This window comes from Calypte anna, chromosome 3 (genome assembly GCF_003957555.1).
Source record: "Calypte anna isolate BGI_N300 chromosome 3, bCalAnn1_v1.p, whole genome shotgun sequence".
In the NCBI taxonomy this organism is placed as follows: domain Eukaryota; kingdom Metazoa; phylum Chordata; class Aves; order Apodiformes; family Trochilidae; genus Calypte; species Calypte anna.
The window spans coordinates 10501785-10522753 of record NC_044246.1 but is presented as its reverse complement, the minus strand read 5'-3'; the positions used below and the strand labels follow the sequence as shown (position 1 = coordinate 10522753).

Genomic DNA, 20969 nt, shown 5'->3' with positions numbered 1-20969 from the left:
AAAATCAAACAAAACAACCACCACACAAAAAAAACCCATAAAAGGGTTCACAACAAACAAAACGTTCTAATTTTCATTCCAAGTGGACCAATACAGTACTGAACAAAAAACTGGTTTTCTGCACTGAAAAGCCTACTTACCTATCAACAATTTCATTCAGGATAAGATTAGCAAGATTGCTGTCCACATTTCTAAACGTCTTCAAGTCTTTCTTTTTTCGAGGAGCTGTGGTAGGAGTAGAAGGCTTAGCTGTTCTGCTATTCTTAGGAGCAGCCTGGAGAAGCAAGGGGGGAAAGCAAACAAAAAACCCTAAATTGATACTATTAAAGTATGCTATTAACAAAATTTTGCTTGTGTGTTTTTTTTTAAAGATAATTCATTATATTTAATTGCAGTATTTTCCCCCAGCATACTCTAGAGCACCACAAAGTGTTTCAGTTTCTAACAGTAAACAAAAAAATCTACTGCTGTCCTACTTTCCTAACAGGCCACTTAAAACATAACAAAAATGCTTAACCACATTTATGTTCTACCCATTCTGCTCTCTACTCCATCTTACTGTAGGAGTAGCAGTGGGGAGATAAGGATGAAAGTGTAAAGAGATAAGTCAAAAGAAATGCAGTATTTTTGTGTCTTATTAGTGTAGGACTTCTGTATTTCAGTCCCATTCTAACCATAATTTACTTTTCAATGTTGCTGCAATACAGCCTGTTCCTACATGCTTTGGCAGGGGAGGAACATGGAGGAGCAGGAATCTGTAGTTCAAAACTAAGAAGGGCTTTTTCCTCCATTTTTTTACATGCTGGGAGTAACATTTATTTTTCTCCTAGACAGGCCTCCCTCAGTTTTCCATGCAATTTTCAGAATAAGTACTACAATTTATTACTGTGATCACATTTAAAATCCATTTGCTATGCAGCCACCCAATGCCTTCCAATTTCTAAAATCTACTCTGCAGCCCAGTTGAAGAGGCTTACCAAAAAACATTAGTGTTTTGCTTCCAAAAACTTTCTTCTATGACAATACTGCAGTAAGGCAGTAAAGCCAAAGTTTGACCTAGAATCTACACTGAGTTTTCAAGTGTATACCACTATATTTAACTTTACCATACCTTATGAGTTGAAGCTGCAGCATTAGGTGCTGGCCTAGACACAGAAGTTGATATCCCACCGTAGCTGGGTGTTCTATGGTGACCTGAAAGTCCTGTGGATCCAGTTTTTGCAACAGTTTTTGAGCGAGGAAGGGAATTACTTGTGTGTGTTAAGGGATCCTTCTTTTTTGGAACTGCTCCACTTTCTATAAAGAAAACCAACATCATGAGAACATTTTCAGCAATTCTACTTTTACCGTCAATTCTAACTTGAAGATAATGTTATTGACAGATACAATGCAGTATTATAAGTAATATAAGTTTTGGAGAGGTTTAGTACTTTTAAGAGAATCTTAACTGTAGCTTTCTCCTGAAGTTAAGTTTGGAATTTTTAGGAGCTCTCAAAAACAAAACTAGTTAGGAATCTTAGAAAAGCTGAAGATGGCCAAGTCCTGTAACAAGTAAAGAACACAATCTATTCCTTAAGACACAGTAAGACAGAACTCCATCCAAAAGAATCTTCCTTCCCAATAATTCCTGAAAAAAACCCAAAACATTATAATACCCAAACTTCAAGCTATTAGATTCGGAGCATTCCTTTTCTCAGTGACATTAGCAGGGTAGTTACTTTGAACCCCAGCTAACACTATCTAGCACCTTCCACACAGAAGCTTCACCAGGACACTTTAATTTGGGAAAATCAAAATAGTCATACCTGCAAGACTCTACCAGGAACCTTTTCCTGAGACTTCGTTTCAAACAATTTCAGAAACCTCAACATTTAAGTAAATTCTGGATTAACAGCTCTGAAGGTAGCCTACCTTCCCACATTTAAAATTAAGTCTTAAAATACTATATTATGCCCCTGAATTCAAACACCACCACACATTCCATTCACCCTTACTCTACTCCACTTCCACAATGGTGCAGGAAGATTTCAAATTAGGTGACAGATAAACTTAATATATTGGCTACAGTTGAATAATCTACAAAAGGCCATTATGGCACAGAGTAAGTGAAACAGCACTCCATTTATACATTCTCTATATGGGATACAAGATGGCATAAGGCTCCTCGGCACAAAAATGGCAAGCGTAAAACATTAAGAGAGACACTAACAGGTAAGAACATGCACAGTGAGCACGTGGGTTGACCATGCTGGTGAACTATCAGAACAGAGCTTTTTTTATCGCGGGAATATGTTACTGGAGGCTGACTAGTACAGTATTGATGCCTACAATGGGAACCATAAACACTATTTTATTTTATATCCTTCAAAAAGGCTTAGGGAGCCTTTTGATTAGCTAAGAGAAATATAGCATCAGAGGTAAGAAAGCTCAAGACAAGATTTCACCTACAAGTCTCTTCACTAGGATTCTATAAATCTACAACTCAGTTTGACTTGTTAATCTTAAGCAATGAGCCAAAGAACTCTAATTTTTAAGGAAGTTAATGACTTTACAAATAATTTTTAATTTACAATATTAGCTCAGAGAAAAATACTTCAGGTAGAAAGCTTCATAATTTTGAATGTTGTGTTTATAAAATTCAAATTAGAACAAGTCAGTGAAGCAGTATCACAGAAGAATCAATTAATTACAACCATGTTCTCATCCCCTTTAAATATAAGGGTCTTGCACATTACTAGGAACAAATCTTTACACAGCCCACAGCTTCCACTAGTTGAACTACCTGGTTAACAAGCTTCTAAACCTTCCTGAAGTCACAAATCTAGCTCTTTTGAGAGTTACAGAAACTCTGCAGGGTCACCATAAACAATGCACATGTATCAACGTGTAAAAAACAAAGGGAGTTGAAGAATGATTAACTACATTTACCTGTAAGATACTGTTAAAACAAACAAACCCCCAAAAACTAGCTACTGTCTAAATCACATCCAGCTTCAGAGATGGCTAAATTTATTTAGCCCTTCCTGTACAGGAATTTCCAAGTCAAAAACTCTTCAAAATCAGGCATACCTAATAGCTTCCAAGTTCAAAAAGTGGCATATTAATCAATTAAAAAAAACCTAGCTAGTCAACACTTACTGATCCAGTTCAATGAAAAGGTGGAACTAGGTTTGTCTGGTTCTTTTTTCCTTTGCACAGATGGCTTATAGTCAACAAGGGAAGGCTTCCAAAAGCTAAAGTAGAGTTTTCCTTGATCTCCCTCCTTCACTCCAACACATTGCTCAGTTATCACACTCTCCCAGAACTAACCCTCTGCTATTAGGAACAATACATACATTGCAATTTTGTGTACTAGAAAACTGCACAGGCAAATAAAGAGTGCAGAAAAGAGAGAGGTTTAATTACAAATTACACTAGCTGTACCTTCTGGAATCAAGATCAGTAAGTTCACACACATTCTGTGGCAAGCCGTGATGTGTAGCACAGAAAGAAGCACAGATGAACTACTCTTGTATAGAGTTGTTCACTGTCAACTCCACAAGGAAACTTCATTTATATACAAATTTTCATTTGAGCATGTCTCTTGTCTGACTGACAGCCCTTATTATTTCATTATGTAAAATATTTTGCTGTAACAAATGCAAATTCCCCAAAACACATTTCTTATCCATTGGTATTTATCAGGCACTGAAAGACAGTTTTCTGTCTTTCTTTGCAAGTGGCCTTAAAACTTTCATACCATCTCCAGCAGCCTTCTGCCAAAAGTTTCACTGATTGCCATAAAACAGTAATGAAGTGCCTAAAATATGTTCTAATTACAAAGACAGACCACAGCGTTTTTTTCAAGTGCATTTGAAAAACTAAAGTCAATTTTCTGTCATATATACTTATAAGATAGTAATAGGACTTGATAGTTTTGATTTTACTCTCTAATTCTCAACTGGACAGAGTAATTTACTTCAAAGTACATGTATGTAAAAGTACTTTTAAGAAAAGACTGTGTAGCAGTAACATCTTATAAACAAGACTCCCTTGCCCACACACCCCCCAAAAAAAGGGACAAAGAGAACATGAGTGAGAGTAAGCATGTGAGGTACTTGCCAATGAAGGAATTCAGATGAGTGCTGACAGGCTGACTTTCCCACTGCTACCAGGGACCCCACAACTGCAGAAGCTCAGTACTCTGTGTATGTAAACCTCTAACTTCCACAAGTTGTGAATCTAAAGTTTACCTCTGGCAATGTAAATACAAATGGGTATGGAACAAGTCTACAAGTCTTGTTCAAATGAATCAGTAGATGCCTGGTAGCTAACATATTATGACCTGCTCTTTAGTCCTTCTGTCTCTTCTCAGACCACACTGAGCCTGGTATATGAAAGCTTCCCAGTTAGTGTGCATCCCTTTCTGAGGAACTTGGAAGTCACTTTCTCAGAAAAAAGCACCCCCAGAAGACCACAGCCCTTTGCAGTTGTTTCACTACCCTTTGCTTCACAGTTATGCAAATGCAGTTGAACCATTTGTTTTCTACAAGTCACCAGAAACATGACTCCAAATGAGTAAATTCATTAACACCAAATTCCACAGTGTTACCAACACTGACCACCTTCTTCTGTAGGAATCTCTCTGAATAAAAAACCTGCTACAGAACTGGCAAATTTCTTCATTTCCACCAACTGTCAATACATATTCTGTGCTTTGTTACTAGCAGATTTAAGTAACAATATAAACAGCTTTAAGAGTAAAAGTTCAGTCTAGCCTTCTCCTGCAGCATCCAATTTTGAGGTAAGTTAAAAAAAGTGTACAAAGATACATAAAAGAAAGAGTGTAAAGAAAAAAACTGTTAGTATTGAATCAGGTGGAGCATGGTGTCAGTTTCTGTGTACATATTTAGGAATTTGTTCATTGAATCTCTAGCCAACCAGGTAAAAGACAAGACTTGCACTGGGTCATTGAAGGTAAAGAGTTCTCAAGCTCAGTCTACACAGGAATTTGTAATGAAGAGCCACTTAAACTACATCTTTCTGACAAATACACGTAATACAAAAATACCACACATGTAATAATCTAAAGATGCCTAAGATTACAAAGCTCCACTACTTTAACTTCTCATACATTAGAAGGAATAAAAGTAAGCAGTACGATGACATCAGACCTAGAAATGGAGGGGGGGGGGAAAAAAAGCAAATCATGCATTTTACACTATGTTTCAAGTTTAGTTTCGTCACCAACTGAATGCTGCTCTTGACACATTGGAAAAGCTTTATGAATTCCACAGCTTGTTAGCTCTCTACTGTATTTAACCTCATTACAGTCTACCTTATGAATTATCAGTTGAGATCCCAGTTGTGACAATAGCTCACTGCTGGCTTAAAACATTCCCTGAAGAGAATTCACAAACCTCATCGTAACTTTACTCTTTCTGGTATCTCAGTATCCCTGTGCAGTCTTCCAGGAAAGGATAAAAACAGCCTTCTTCAAAAAAAAGCAAAAGATACTCATTTGGGTTTGTTTTTTTTCCCTTGTTTTAATTACCACTTTATCAGGGTAAAAACCCCTGAAATTTAAAGCAGTTTAATGAAAACACACATTTACTCACACAATATCATAAAGAAAGAACTACTTATGCAGGCACAATATATAACCTACATATTCTACATTGACTGTGACACTTTCTGAAACAGGTTTAATTTAATTTGTTTAAGAATAGAACATAGGAACTATTTTTTCTAAAATGTTGTCTTAGTAAATAGTTTTGGATTCTAGGACAGTCATTGTAAAAGAGAGCGTAATGCTACAAAATAAAAGAGTGCTGTAGAAAAAGGATGGAATGTATTTTAATAAAGCCTCTAAAAACAGAAATATAAAACAATTTTTTTTTTTTAAGTTGGTGGGGCCAGAACATAGCATTGCATATTTTTCCCTGTAATAAGCCAGAAACTGAGAGACATCCCCTGAATAGGTGCTGGTAAAACCAAACCCACCTGACTGGAGATGTCCATTGCGGCATGCCAGGTTAGTACTGTCATTATAGACCTCCAGTTGCGGCTTGGAAATTTGCAAAACTGCCTGCAGCTTCTCTACATGGTAGACAGAGGGGGAGGGAGGAAAAAGGACAAAATAAACAAACAAAAAATAAAAATGAACCAAGAAAATTTCTGTATACCCAACACACACAAATTTCAAGTTTGGCTTTGTTACACTTGATACAGGGTTAAAGATAAAAGGAGTATTTCTACCTATTCTACACATTTAACAAATTTGTAAGAAAATTCTCAGTATGGGCACGACAGAAATCAGCATTAAAAACAGCCATTCACAGCTGAGTTAGTTACAACAATCTTCCCAGTCTAATGTTTGTAGTTACTTCCTGTAACCAATGATCAGGATTAATTCAACTTCATTTACTAAATATTTATATTCATAACTCATTTCTGGAAGTCCTCCCCAAAGTGTTATTTCTGACCAACTGCAAGAAGTCATCACTTTCCTTCATATTAGATGTTTCACTTAAGTAGTAGCAGTCAGTCAACATTTTACAGAAACCTCAACTGTTCAAGCAAAACACTGCATGTACCTTATGGTTAAAAGATGGAGAAAGAAATTAAGTCTAAAAAGTCACCATAAACTAGCCACAGCATAAGTCAAAGAGGTATAAAGCTGCAAAAGTCTCGAAACAAGAGTTAAGTTTCAGGATTATTTGTTCTCTACAGCTCACCTACAACTCCTGCTTTTCTTGCTACAGTTTAAAACATCTAGGCCTTACTTATGGGGCACTTTACAGCCTCTCCCACCTTAATTTCACACACACACCTTTTTTTGTAAAAAGCAAAACATGGTTTGTAAGATTGCAAGGCATACATTGCCACACTCCACCTTCTTTCTTTTTTCTCCTGTCCCCCAAGAGGTACCAGTACCAAGAAGCTGCAGGAAAAGAGGTGGCCAAGTAGAGGAGGATTAATGTCCTCTGGTAACATGAAAGCACGTACTGCGAAAGAAGCCGGACTAGTGAAAATGTGCACAGTCAAGATCACGATTGCCCTGACTCCAAGAACTGCCATTCAGAGCCTGAACATCATACAGCCAACAGGCATAAACATCTTCTTGCTTTCATTTGAAAGTTTCATTTTCATCTGTCTACCATAGATCTTTTTTTCCAGTCCTTTCTGCTTCATTCCCTTCTTCTGCCTGCTCCTGATCACTCGCAGCTTTACTTCCCTGGAAATTATCGTTAGACCAGTTTATGTGATGGCTTAATAATAACACCCACGCTGAACAAGCTTAGGTATTTAGAGTTTAGAGAGAAAACTTAGTAGACACAGACAAACATGAAAAGCTGAAGTTCAAGATTAGTATGTGCACCAAGGGACTGCTTTGTTTTAAATCAAAAGCATTGAAGTCAGGCACAGTAAAACAAAATAATATGTTAATCATACCAAAACAGCCTATAAACATACACAAGCTTTGTAACCTGCAAGAAGTTACCCTAAGAAGCCTCCCTCTAAATTAGTCTAAAAGAAGTACTTGTGGTATGACTGGCTGCAAACAGTGTCTAAATTACTTTCATGGGTGCAGCACCACTGAAGGAGACAGCAGAGCAGTTCCCTGCCCAGATATCTGCATAGACAGTACATCAGGAAGCTTAGGAAACAAAATCAGTATTAATAGGCTTGATAAGATATTAGATAAACAGCCAAGTTTTGGAAAACATTTCTGAACTTTACAGAAAAATTTCCCAGTGACTGACCACAATAAAATCAATTGGCCTGGAAGGGAACCCAGGAAATGCAATTTGCTTCAACACTACAGTTTGAGAGAGATTTTACCACAGTTACCAAGAGTTTAACGAGTTACATCTATTCAGGAACTCTAGAATGGCAATGGAAAAAAAAAAAAAAAGGAAGCCAACTGTTCAGGTCACACACAGCATTCCCATCATATTACGTATTAACATGTAATTTTAATGTTGCACATAAATAACATAAAGCAAATATATGACTTGAGTGACAATAGTGGTAGAGCCCTCTAGCCCTCTAGAATAATGAACATTGAGTTATTAAATACTATTCCAAGGAATCAAGAGAACACCTTATAATCTTTCTTTTAAATGCTTTCTCCCAGTCTTCAGACATGGGGAATGGGGGAAGATGGAGTTCACAGAATCTCATTATTTCTCCTTGATGATACAACACTGACATAAACTTACCACATAAACACCACGGCAGCTGTTGTCTTATTTAGGCAACTCTAGACCTTGAATTCAATGTAGCTGATTTCTAATTTTAAAAATTACCCTGCAATGTAAGTCTGAAGTAAAAATACCATCACCTCCCAGAAAGTGGAAGCATCTTAAAAGTTGTCATTTAAAGCCCATATCTACATACAGGCAGAATTACTATCAAAGAGGATGCTGATGAAAGTTACTTTAATTATAGGCCATGTGCATCCTTCAAAAATCATAGAATGGCCATGGTTGAGGGGGACCTTAAAGATCATCCAGTTCCAACCCCGCTGCAGACCAGGCTGCTCAAGGCCCCATCCAACCTGACCCTGAATTCTTCCAGTGAGTGGGCAGCCACAACCTCCTTAGGCAACCTATTCCAGTGTCTCACCACCCTCAAATTAAATAGTTTATTCCTAATGTCTAACCTAAATCTCCCCTGTTTAAGTCTGAAACCATTTCCCCTTGTCCTTTCACTACACACCCATGTAAAATGCCCTATCTCAGCTTTCTTGTAGGACCCCTTCAGATACTGGAAGGTTTCTAAATGGTCCCCTTTGGAGCCTCCTTTTCTCCTGGCTGAACAACCCCAACTTCTTTAGTCTGTCTTCACGGGGGGGGGGGTGCTCCAGCCCTCTGATCACTTTAGTCGCTCTCCTCTGAACACATTCCAGGAGCTCTATGTCTTTATTATGCTGGGGACTCCAGAACTGGACACAGTACTCCAGGTTGGGTCTCACAAGAGCAGAGTAAAGGCAGAGAATCACCTCCCTTGACCAGATGTCTATGCTTCTTTTGATGCAGCCCAGCACCTGGTTGGCTCTCTGAACTGCATGCACACATGAACAGCTCATGTTGAGCTTCTGGTCCACGACCACCCCAAATCCTTCTCCTCAGGGCTGTCTGCAATCCCTTTTCTTCCCAACCAGCTCTTCATGCATGGGATTGCCTCGACTCGGGTGCAAAACCTTGCACTTGGCCTTGCTGAACTTCATGCAGTTTGCACAAGTCTACTTCTCAAGCCTGTCAAGGTCTCTCTGGATGGCATCCCTTCTCTCTAGTGTGTTGATTTCACCACACAGCTTGGTGTCACCAGCAAACTTGCTGAACATGCATTCAATTCCACTGTCCATGTCACCAACAAAGATATTAAATAGCACTGTCCTGAACACCAACCCTTGAGGAACAGCACTCAGCACACATCTCCATTTGGACACGGAGCCACTGATCACAACTCTCTGGGTGCAACCATCCAGCCAACTTCTTATCCAACAAGTGGTCCATCCATCAAATCCATATTGTTCCAGTTTAGAGATCAGAATGTTATGTGGGACAGTGTTGAGTGCTTTGCACAGGTGCAGGTAGATGATGCCTGCAGCTCTGCCTTTGTCCACTGAGACTGTGACCCCATTCTAAAAGGCCACCAAATTAGTCAGGCAGGACTTGTCCTTAGTGAAGCTGTGTTGGCTGTCACCAATCACCCCTTTGTTATCTGCTTGCCTTAGCAGAGCCTTCAGGAGGATCTGCTCCATGGTCTTGCCAGGCACAAAGGTGAGACTGACTGCAAGCAGGCAGATGTGTAACTCATCTTGTTTATTCCTCATGCTTCATGCATTCACACAAAGGCATTTGAGATGTGCCACTTTGAGGCAGCTTTACTGGCAGGACTTCCATCTATCTGTGCACATGCCTTCTTGTTGGCCTCTGATTCTCTTCCAGGCCCAGGGCATCTGTTAGTGGCTCTGTCCTTACTGAGGTAAAACCTTTTCTTGAGCTGAGCTGTCAGTTTCACCCCTAGCATCACTATGCCATCCCTATGCTCATCTCTAGTGGTCACAGTTTTATCCCCTTCCCCCTTCAAACCCAGTTTAAAGCCCTGTCGATGAGCCCTGCCAACTCCCAGCCAAAATTCCTTTCCCTCTCCTGGATAATCCTGTGCCATTCCGTGCCAGTAAGTCTGGTGCACTCTAAACACCTCCATGATCATAAAACCCAAAATTCAACCTGTGGCACCAGCCTCTAAGCCACCTGTTGATCAGGTGGGCTCTCCTATTCCTTTCAGCATTCCCTGCCTGTAAAGGAATTGAAGAAAACATCACGTGTGTTCCTGAACCCTCTATTTGGCCCAGTGCCCTGAAGTCCCTTTTGAGTGTCTTGGGACTTCTCTTGGTAACCTGATCACTGCCCACCTGCCTGACCAGCAATGGGTAATAATCAGAGGGTCTTACCAGCTGGGAGTTTCCTAGTACTGTCTCTGACCTGAGCCCCAGGAAGACAGCAGACTTCTGTGGGATGGGTCTGGCCAGCACACCAGGCCCTCTGTTCCCCTGAGGAGGGACTCCCCTACAACAATTATCCTTCTTCTTTGTTTAAGGAGCAGCCCTAATGCATAAGGCTGTTTGTCTCGGCAGCTCCTTGGATTAACTTTTATCAGCATCCTCAGAGAGACCCTCCAGTTCCAGTCCCCCATATTCCCAGGTGTCCTGCACCTGGGAAGGTTGGGGAGGCTGGGAAGGGATTTGCCTGCCACCCCACAGAGGGACCCATTTCCATTCACCTCCATCATTTTGGTTTCCTCCCTCTGCCTGATGATTGGAAGGAAGCTACACATAGTACAACAAGAGGCACCTGTGCTGACAGAAATCTGACCCCCTAACAAAGTCTCTCTGATATGGGAGAACATAGGTACAAGATGTGTAGAGTATCAGAATCCAAAAGTGTTGCACTGGGCATTGCGGTTATCTGTCTTTAGGAACAACAAACTTCTGAGTTTTAGGTATCTGTTGTAGAAAACAACTACTTTCCTGTGATAAATACATCAAATACAATGATTCTGACATGGGTAATTAGTTATCCAAGAGAGACCAGGTCTGTGAAGACCACCGGAGCAAGATTTACCCACTCCTCTAAATAACTGCACAGCCATTACCCAAAACTATGTCAAAACCATGGGCTGTCACCAATTCAAATAGCAGAAGTCCCTTCACAGCTAGCACAACTCAAAATGGACTTTCAAAGTGACTGAGGAACCTTGAAGTGCTCTGAAACATACCTGGAATAATTTCAGCTTTCAGGCTGTGTCATAATACAGCTTAAAACAGAATATCATACAGTAATTTAGACTCAAGATGGAAACAGGGCTCAAAAAAGGGCTCATTACCCAAGAGAAGTACCTGCATCCTCTTGGTCTAACATGAGAAGTCATCAATAGTGTGATGACACATGGTGATAATGCACAGGTATGATCAGACATCACACCTCATCAGTGGTGTTATGCAACTTAAACTTACATTGACAATAAAACTTAAAAACCAAAAAAAAACACACCCCCCAAAAAAAAAAAAAAAAAAAAAACAAACCAAACAAAAACCAACACTGAGCACTTTTAAGGGACAGTTATAATCCATGTAGTTTAATTTTCACTTTCTATGCATTACCACTGTAACTTGTTGACTGGATAGCACTTCAACTAGGCAGTCTGTAAACACATCTCTGTCTAGCAAGAAGGATTAAATATTTGATGTTTTTGTCTACTCTCAGTCTGCTTTATCCTGCCAACAATAAAAGGCTTGCCTATTCTCCCCCAAGAAATGGAGAAATTCCACAGGGATAGAGGAAAACACTCTTTGATCTTGAGCTGGATTCAGAGGAAAAATAACTTAATTCAACCTTAAGAACTTCAAGAGCCTCAGGTTTAGTTCAATTACAAAAGCATCTCCATAGCACACAAAACCTTCCCAATAACTGTTATTATAAGTAACAAGCTAAAAGCTATGTTCACAATTCCACATGCAATTCAACTGTACATTACCTTAAATTTCCACAAAATACATGTAAAATTACACAAAGTAACAAAAACAGATGTTGTCAACAGATGGTATAACAAATATTACTCAAGTAGATCCATAATTACCAAGCTTGCAGGGATTTAAGTCCATTAGAATACCTCTCCAAACAACAGCTCTTTCCTTTCTAAAGGGCAGATAACTTCATTTGTTCCTTTCTGTCCAAATTTTGCTTACAGGTACACTGTTTGAGGCAGATACTTAGAACAAACTGAACAAGAACCTGAGTAGAACAAAGTACTAAACTCCTGATAACTTAATAGTAAAAATTTTCCAAATTTGACATCAACTTCTGTAATAAACACTATCCTGTTTACCTTTCAATCTGCAGTTTGAACAAAGAGCAGAAGTATCATGGGATCACGCATGCTGGTATTAAAGACAAATATATCAGCTTGAGTTCAACTTGAGGTTCTTTGCAAGGTTTGCTCTTTTTCTTTTCTATTGAGAACAGCAAGCAAGCCAATTGGCAACATCACAAGTGCTACTACAATAACATAAGCAAGGATGAAGCACTGCCCACAAAATACAGACATTGCAACCTCAAGGTTCAATTTTTTAAAGAAATCCTATTTATTTGCAGTTAGAACAGCAGCAACAAGCCACACCAAAGATTGTTAGCATGCCTAATCACTTTCACTCTTTTGCTCATTAGTTTATATAACCTCTAGAATTCAGTCTTTAACCCTAATGAGTAGAAAATATCTTTCCTGCATTAACTATGATTCCACTGACAAACACCCGTAATAAAGCAGAGAAGCCAGAAGCCTCTTTCACCCCAGGTTCCTATTCCTTTTTTTCAAAAAACAACAAAGAACACCAGGAACTCAAGGGAAACAAAAGGGATCCACTTTCTTGTGGTAGTCACAACCTCCATGTCAAACACCAGTCAGGACCACAGAATGAAAAAGACTAAGAGGAGGAAAGAATGTGAGTTTTCCTGTCTGCTCTATACACTCCTAGCAGAGGGAGTTAGCAGAACTCAAACCAACACAGTACAAGATTAAAGATGCACATTCACTGAAGTTAAACTGAAGTGCATCTGTTAGTTCTCCCTTGAAGAGCAATAAAAAATTCCAATCTTTAATTTCATTTTACTGTCTGAAATGAAACATTTCAAAAGTTCATTACACAAAGATGCACTACACAAAACTGTGGGTTTTTGCTTGATAGGAGGGGATCTTTATCTGTTTATCATGCATAATAAGATGCCATTTCCACTCCTGCCTGTTTCACTCTGCCAATTAAAACCTCTACACTTAATTTGGATAAAGCTAAACCAATACAATACTATTCTTCTGAAAAGAAATGCTTTTACTTGCTAGTCTTAAAATAGAACACTACTAGATAAAATTACAAGAATTAGGTTTTCACAGCCTTATAGTCTGCATAATGCTCAAAAAATATTATTACAGTACACATCAATAATAAGGAAAATCGTTAGAGAAGTGACAGCAGCATTAGCAGAAAATGAAGTAGTTGCACTTAGAAAGGTACACTTAGGACTCATGATCAGCAATCTATCATAAAATTTATTACAGTTCTCAGAAATCCTAAACTAACTCAAATAAGAGTTAGTCAAGACCTCCTCAGTTCATGATTCGGGCATGCTAATTATCAAGACTCCTCAGTTACTTTTATACCTTAAGGCATAGGAAAGTGGGTCACAAGATACCAATTTCCAAATCTATCAACAACATCAAAACAACATTACTTACTCTAAACTAAAAACCAAACTTGAGACCCTACACAGATAATGACTACTTCACTTTGAAAATCAAAGCAGTATTTTGAAGAATGCATTACAAAGTTGTGCAAATTATGACAAACTTTCCAAAGTCATGAATTGTAACTGGTACCTAAAAGCTGCAAGCGATCCTTGGCCATTGCCAAATTTGTCATCATTTTAGATTGCAGACGTCGAGCCCGTTCACACTGATCACCTTACAAAGAAAAATCAACGTTAAAACACAATTCGTCAAATTAACTTTTTAAAGTGCTAAAATACTGACTTCCAGCCTCCCCTCCTCTTCCTCCCACCCCTTATCCTCCTTGTCCACGAAGGAACGTCATTGCAGAACTAATTAAAAAAAAAAAAACAACTAATGCTTTCTATGTAATCAATAATTTATAGTCAGTTGACATTATCTGCTCTACAATCTTGCTTGTACAGCAGTGGGAACTCCAGCAAGGTTTTGCATGTTCTCTCACATCTCACACTGACCTAATATACGTTCTTTCTAACGCATTTTTCTAAACAGAAGTCAAATAAAAAAGATTTTTTTTTAAATCTTGAAAAGTGACTGAGAGGCAAGTACAATTTGAAATAATTCACTTTGGCAAAGTTGACAGATTTAAATTCAGTTGACTGTGTCCCTTTACACTTCAAAACACACAGAATTACAGGCATTAATATCACTGCTTCCTAAAAAAAACAGTGTCTGTTAAAGTCCCGATTTTGTTTGCTGGGTTTTTGTTTTTTGGGTTTTGTTTGTTTGGTTTTTAACAGTTCAGTTTAGATGGGCTGTGTCAAACACTGCCAGTGTTGCTGTATAGAATAACACATCACCATATACTGTCCACAAACTTTTCTAAACATAGCTTAGGAACAAAAGAGCAGTCTGCAAAAGCAGTTACACATTTTTATACTGTACACATTTATAATACTGAGAATAATTATCGTGGTATTATTCTGATGATGGAAATTCTTGGCAAATCCTTCATTACACCTAATTTTCTGTGGCACATTTTTGCTTCTATGCTACAGTTTAAATTGTTTCCACATACAGAGATGGCTTTTCCCCCCCTGTTGAAAATGTTTGGCTATTTTGGCATAAGCTATTCAGAAACACAATGCTAGACCATTCCAACTCAGGGTGTTTCTTTCTTAGTTATACTGAAGGGAATATAAAATTCTGCTTAAGTGAGAACTGTCAACTTTGACAAATCAGTGTTTTGGCATTCCCATTACATAAGAAATCAAGTGTTTAGAATTTTAATAAACTTCTTATAATTTTGCATAAAGTGAAAATATCTGGCTCAAGATTTGTATGTGTTATACACCAGACATTATGATAGAAGAGAGAAATCGACCTGTGTTCACTTACAGCTAAAACAGGAATAAGAAACACTGAAGAATCAATTCATATAGCACCTACCACATTCAGCAATATTGATCCCTCACTTTGAAGAAGCCATAAACCAAAAATCTTTTCCACAAAACTCAAAACTGGCTTACCTTTCCCAATTACTAAGACAGCTATTCCTTTTTCCAGTTCTTCAATTCCTTTCTTATACCATTCAACAGCTTGTTCCTTTTGTCCTGCTTAAAAAGGAAGTGAACCCATTATTTTCTGTAATGAATTAAAGCTTAGGAATGGTTCTGTATAATGCTGTGTAGAACAAGTAAGAGGAACAGAGAGATACTTGAACAAAATCCTATGATTTAAAGAAACACTTAAAGGGACACCGTCAACTTCATAGCTACTTAGTTTCAGGTAAACTTTTTCTATTAAAAACAGGTACTACACCAGTCTCAAATCACTTTTGCTTGTTTCAGGAATACTTTTCCATCTACCTTAAAGAGATCAATCCCCTAAAAACAAACAAAAATCCCAAACAAACCCACAAAAACAAACAAGCAAACACACACACACACACAAAAAGGTACTAAATAAATTGAAAAACAAACCAAACAACAGAAAAACCCCAAGCCCTAAAAAATCTAGCCTACATATTCACCACAAAAATGGTGATATTAAAAGTTTTTCCTTCTAGAAGATTAAATTGAAACATGCATCTAAATCTTCCAGTGATAACCAATACCAAAGTAACACTGGAAGCACAGGAACTCAAGAAAATCAACCCGAGATACTACACAAATGAGATAAGAGACACCTTTCTTTTGGATAACTTTTGTACAGAGCAGCTCACTTGTCACGGGGGGTATTTCTTGTTCATCCTATCATGAAGCTGCTGTAATTGCAAGTACATTTCAATTTTGACATGAAGTACAACACCTGTAGAATTACTGTACACACCTCTGTACCAAGGCCCGAAACAGACACTGCACAAAACACAACTGTGCCCAACCTATACTGACACTGTGACAGCAAATAAAGCACTGAAGAGATATTCCTGTCTACCTCATACTGCTCCCCTTCTGTAAAAACTCTGCATTTAAAATATATTTGCCTGCATATGGAAACATGTTTGCAAGGTAGCTATGTCACCCTAAGCATGCCTTTCCATACACTAATGCAGCATATTAGGTATTACACTTTACACCTGATTAGCATTAATGAGCTGCTAGAAAAAAAAAAAAAAAAAAAAGCAGCCTAGAATGAAACCTTCAGATACCACTGCCCCAGTTTCAGAAGAGGTAACTGTTCACAGAGCTATGCCCAGGTACCAGTTACCAGTGATTGTGTTGCTTCTGCACTCCTATCTTTTGAGGACTTCACTCTCCAACCTATTTTCTATAAAATTTAAGTGCCAGTAAAAATATTTCAATACATTTCTGGGGTCCTCTTAAAGGTTTTCCTCTTTCACAATCTTTTCATATTATTTGGCAAGTTACCCTGTGTATGTAATTCCATGCTTTGCTCTTTTTAGCAACACAAACCATGGGAGCAGACCCTTCCTCCAGTGTGTGTATCACACACCTCAGGAATTTTATTACTGCCCTTTCTCTGCCAGCCTCATATACTCTGACTGTTAAAGACAAAGCTAGATAAATCAAATCCTTGAGGCTGAATGACTATGATTCACTCTGTAGACTTTTTTTCTTACACTTTTCCCCATCACCTACAGAAACATTTTTGACTGCAGTGTAAATCCAATGATGACTGTGGATATTACAAAGCAAATCAGAGATAATTCCAGACACCTCTGCTATTGCCTAAGTTGCTGTGCTAGTCTGAACATGCCAAGGTCATAATTAAAATCTCACTTCCATGTTTTAACTGGAGAAGTTTTAAGATCAATATACCAAACGAATACGTTTGCCAAGGCAGTGCTCTGAATCACATTAGTTCTCAGTGATTAAGACATTAAAACTACAATTAAAATTCACATTCCTTATAAGTCACTGATTTGATGTACTGGGACTGGCAGGGATGGAGTTAATTTTCTTTACTGCAGCTCCTATGGTGCTGTTTTGGATTTGTGACAAAAACTGTTGATAACTCACCAGTGTTTTGGCCACAGTTGAAAAGCCTGCACAGCCTCAAGGTTTTCTTTTTCCCACTCTAGATTCCCAGCAAGTGGGCTGGTGGTGCACAAGAAAATGGGATGGGACACCAGCATGATGACTGACCCAAGCCAGTCAAAGGGATATTCCAAATTATGCTCCGCAATAACAACTTGGGTAGAGGAAGAACAGGGTGAAGGCTGTATTCCAAGGCTGCCATTGCTCAAGCACCAACTGGGTACTAGTAAGGACTTGTCTTTGCGGCACCTGTCTTCTTCCCACCTCTTTCTTTTGCTCATTAATATGTCTTTATGCTAAAACACAAGTTTTATCACTTATGCTCTTCCTTTTCTCCCCACAGTCCCGCTGATGCCAGTAAACAAACATGGGTGTATAGCTGCTGGCTGGGGTCAACCCACCACATGTGCCTTCTCAGTCTCTGGAAAATACATTAAGCTTGATTTTGAACTTACCAAAACACAAATATTCATTTCCCCAATAATTCAGAAGGATAACAATTAACAGAAGTGCTATCAGAATTACTGAAGCGTGCATAGCTTCCAGACCAGCAAAACCACCAAGTAATTAATAGGGTATTAGACAATCTAGAAATACCAACCATTTCACATACTATGCCTAATTAATTATTTTCTGTTGGAAGTTATAAAAAACTTGCTTATATACCATATACATTAAAAGGTATGCATCTTGTCCAGTAAAAACAGATAAGCATATAAAAAATTTACACATAAAAACAAAGCAGTTCTTTCTCAGTGAAATTAATACTGCATTTGCACAGCTGTAACAGCTTTGCAACTGCTTGTTTAAGCAGCAGATTTTTTCCTTTACTAAATGAATGAGCTGTGCAGCTAATTCATATAACTCTAAAAATACCTACAAAGCAAGTTCCATGGTTAAATACAATATTTGATTAAAAACAATGTTTGAAGGCTTACCTTTCAAACCACTAACAGTTAAAAGCCACCACATGATAATTTAAGACTTTGCTACTCTTCACAGAGTGATCATCCACAACACTCAAGTTTTAAGCTACCATCTTTCATGCTTTATTCCTATGACCCTCTGTGCTGAGACTGTTCATCTGTTCTGAACTAACCTTGATGCACATGGTGAGTTTTCTTCTTCCAGAGGTTACCACTGCCACTCCCAAACTATCAATGCAAAGCAAGACACAGCTCTCGCTTATGGCACTCTCAGCATGTAACTTTTGTTGGAGATCTACTCCTATATTTTTAACCTCCTCTCCTAGGACAGCAGTTTCACTAAAGCTCAACTGAAAAGTGTCCTGATGCTTACAGAGAATTTTAAAACCCAGCACAGTGTGCCTCTAAGGAGTACCTTTTGGATACTGACAGATTTGAGTTGCTGCATTCAGACTACATGGATAAATCAAACGCCCTACCAACTGCACCTTTTTTTTTTAAATACTCTAGTCAAAAAAAAAAAAAAAAATAAAAAAAAAACAAAAAAATCAAAAAATCTCACTCCTGTGACTTATTTAGCCAAATACTAAAAATCCTCCCAAACTTCATCTATTACCTAATCCTTTTTTAAGAGTGAGCAAGTAGAACAGTTTGAGAAAAAAGATTTTTTTAAAGCAACTGCCAAAATACGGGTAAATATTTATATCCTTAATATTCAGATGACTGCAGGAGGGCTGTTTGGGGCCCAGGTTTCCTGCAGTCTCGCTTCAGCTCCTCCATCATTTGACACTACATTAAAGGGTGAACCATTATTATTGTCCCTGCTGCTTTTGTTGTCCGGGTGGCCCGGTTAAACCCAAAGCCAGCCACAGTCACACATCCCGGTTTTTTAACCGCCTCATACAGACCTTCGCATCAAACCCTTTAATTTAAAGCTGTTAGAGCGAAAACACAAATACTTGCTTTGCGGGGGAGACCAGCCTGGGCCGCAGCTGCTTGACCCGACCCGCGCGCTTGAGGCAGGGACGGAGCCGGCGGGGAGCAAAGCACCGGCACCGCACGCAGGCACCGGCCTGCAGCCCGCCCTCCCTCCCGCCCGGACCCTTCGAAAGCCCCGTTTCTCGGGTTCTGTTGGGTTTTAACCCAAAGCGGCATCCCCGACCCCGGGAGACCCTGCCCGCCCTCTTTACACGGGCCTGCTCGGCCCAGCTCGCCTCCCCCTCGCAGCCCGGGGTGGCCGCCGGGACTCCCCTACCTCTCTCGTCCTCATCGATGCGCAGCGCCATGGAGATGCACTCGAAGGCCCGCTTGTGACAGGCTCGCACCGTCTCGGGTGCCCCGCCAGGCTCGGGCCCATCGTCGGCCCCGGCCCTGCTGCCCTTGGCGGCCATGAGGGCGCCGCGGGAGAGGCGCTCGCAGAGCCAGGCGAAGAGCAGCCCGAGCTGAAAGGCGACGAAGCGCAGCAGGGCGAAGGCGGCGAAGAGCGGGTACGAGAAGTAGTACAGGTTCCGCTTGTGCGGGGATGCCGCCGCCCCCGCCGGCGGCACGGGGGGGGCCGGCCCGGGCGGCGAGGAGGGTGAGGCCCCGGCGGTCGTCGGCGGCGCGGAGCTGGAGCCGGCTGAGCCCTTCTTTTTCCCTCTGCCGCCCGGAGAATTCATTCACCGCCGTCGCCATAACCCGCTGCCAGGGACTGACAACAACCGGCCATGGCGGCGGCGGCGACGCCCCTTTCGCTCGGCCCCGGGGGAGGAGTGCGCGGCGGCCCTGGCCGAATGCGGGGCGGCGCCAGCACCGCGGGAGTCGAGGCGCCGCAGCGACAATAGGAGGCGGGGATGGCTCCGCCGGAGCCTACAACTCCCGGCGTCCTCCGAGAAACAGCGGCAGCGCTGCGTGCGGGGCGGGCTGCGGGGAGCAGGCTGGGAAGCGTAGTCTCGGGTGGGACAGGGGCAGCGGCCCGGCTGCCGGTGGGGACCCCGGCGGGAGGAAGGGCTCCACGGTAGGAACGCGGGACGCCAGGCGTGACCTCCGCGTTCTGTCACAGCTGTGGCTGGGAAGCACCGGCCCGTTCCAGCCCTGATGGATTACAGCGCTTTGAATCATACCGAATAGAAAGATGATGAATAATTTGATACCTTTAAGTATTCCAACCGGAGCTGTGAACAGCCCTGCAGGCAACACGCGATGCAGGTGCCCGCGTGGGTGCATTTTTAGAAACAGATGAGGAAGGCTGAAGGGAGTTTCTCCCGTTCCCAAAAGCCACAGACCTCTCACTTCGAGATGTGTGACAGCTTTTGATTTATTGTGCGTGTCCTCCCACCGCGGTGGGGCTGCCCCCGAGAGAATGTCCTCCAGTCTTTGTCTGTTTCTGTAATTGGAATGACAGACTGCCTCCTTACATGGATGGAAACCAAGGCAATTGAGTATGCATTATTAATGCATCATTTTGGGGGAAAAAAAATCATCTGTTTTCCAACCTCATTATTTTATTCCTATGTAAAATGCAGATTTTTCTTAACAGATAAGTATTCATGACCTAGAACCATGATTAGACAGACAGTGAAACTATCAGAACTGAAAAATAAAAAGCATTAATGTTCATTAACTGTTTTTTCCTGTTTGGTAAGAAGGATAATCTGTTGTAAAAAATACCATTAAATATTTTCAGTCAACTCATAACTGGGAAAAGTTCATGATCTAATGTTATTTTTTTTTCACTATACCTGTGTAAATTATCTTGGTTTCTGATGTAAAGTCTATCAAGTTTTGGAGT

General features: G+C 40.2%; 1 protein-coding gene across 7 annotated transcripts in view; it reads right to left on the bottom strand.

Annotated features, from left to right (window-relative positions):
• The window catches only part of SPAST (spastin), a 34432-nt gene extending 14452 nt beyond the window's left edge, over nucleotides 1-19980 (bottom strand). Inside the window, exons 1-6 of one of the 7 annotated variants that reach the window (XM_030447849.1) lie at nucleotides 19455-19980; nucleotides 15303-15386; nucleotides 13924-14007; nucleotides 5983-6078; nucleotides 1112-1296; nucleotides 141-274 (exon numbers count right to left, since the gene is read on the bottom strand). In XM_030447849.1, the coding sequence (XP_030303709.1) occupies nucleotides 141-274; nucleotides 1112-1296; nucleotides 5983-6078; nucleotides 13924-14007; nucleotides 15303-15386; nucleotides 19455-19857 (986 nt within the window). In that variant the 5' untranslated portion in view covers nucleotides 19858-19980. Of the gene's footprint in view, nucleotides 1-140; nucleotides 275-1111; nucleotides 1297-5982; nucleotides 6079-13923; nucleotides 14008-15302; nucleotides 15390-19454 lie in introns of all 7 variants that reach the window. The other 6 variants (XM_030447847.1, XM_030447851.1, XM_030447852.1 and 3 more) reach the window with 6 other exon arrangements.
• Between the last annotated feature and the right edge of the window lie 989 nt (nucleotides 19981-20969).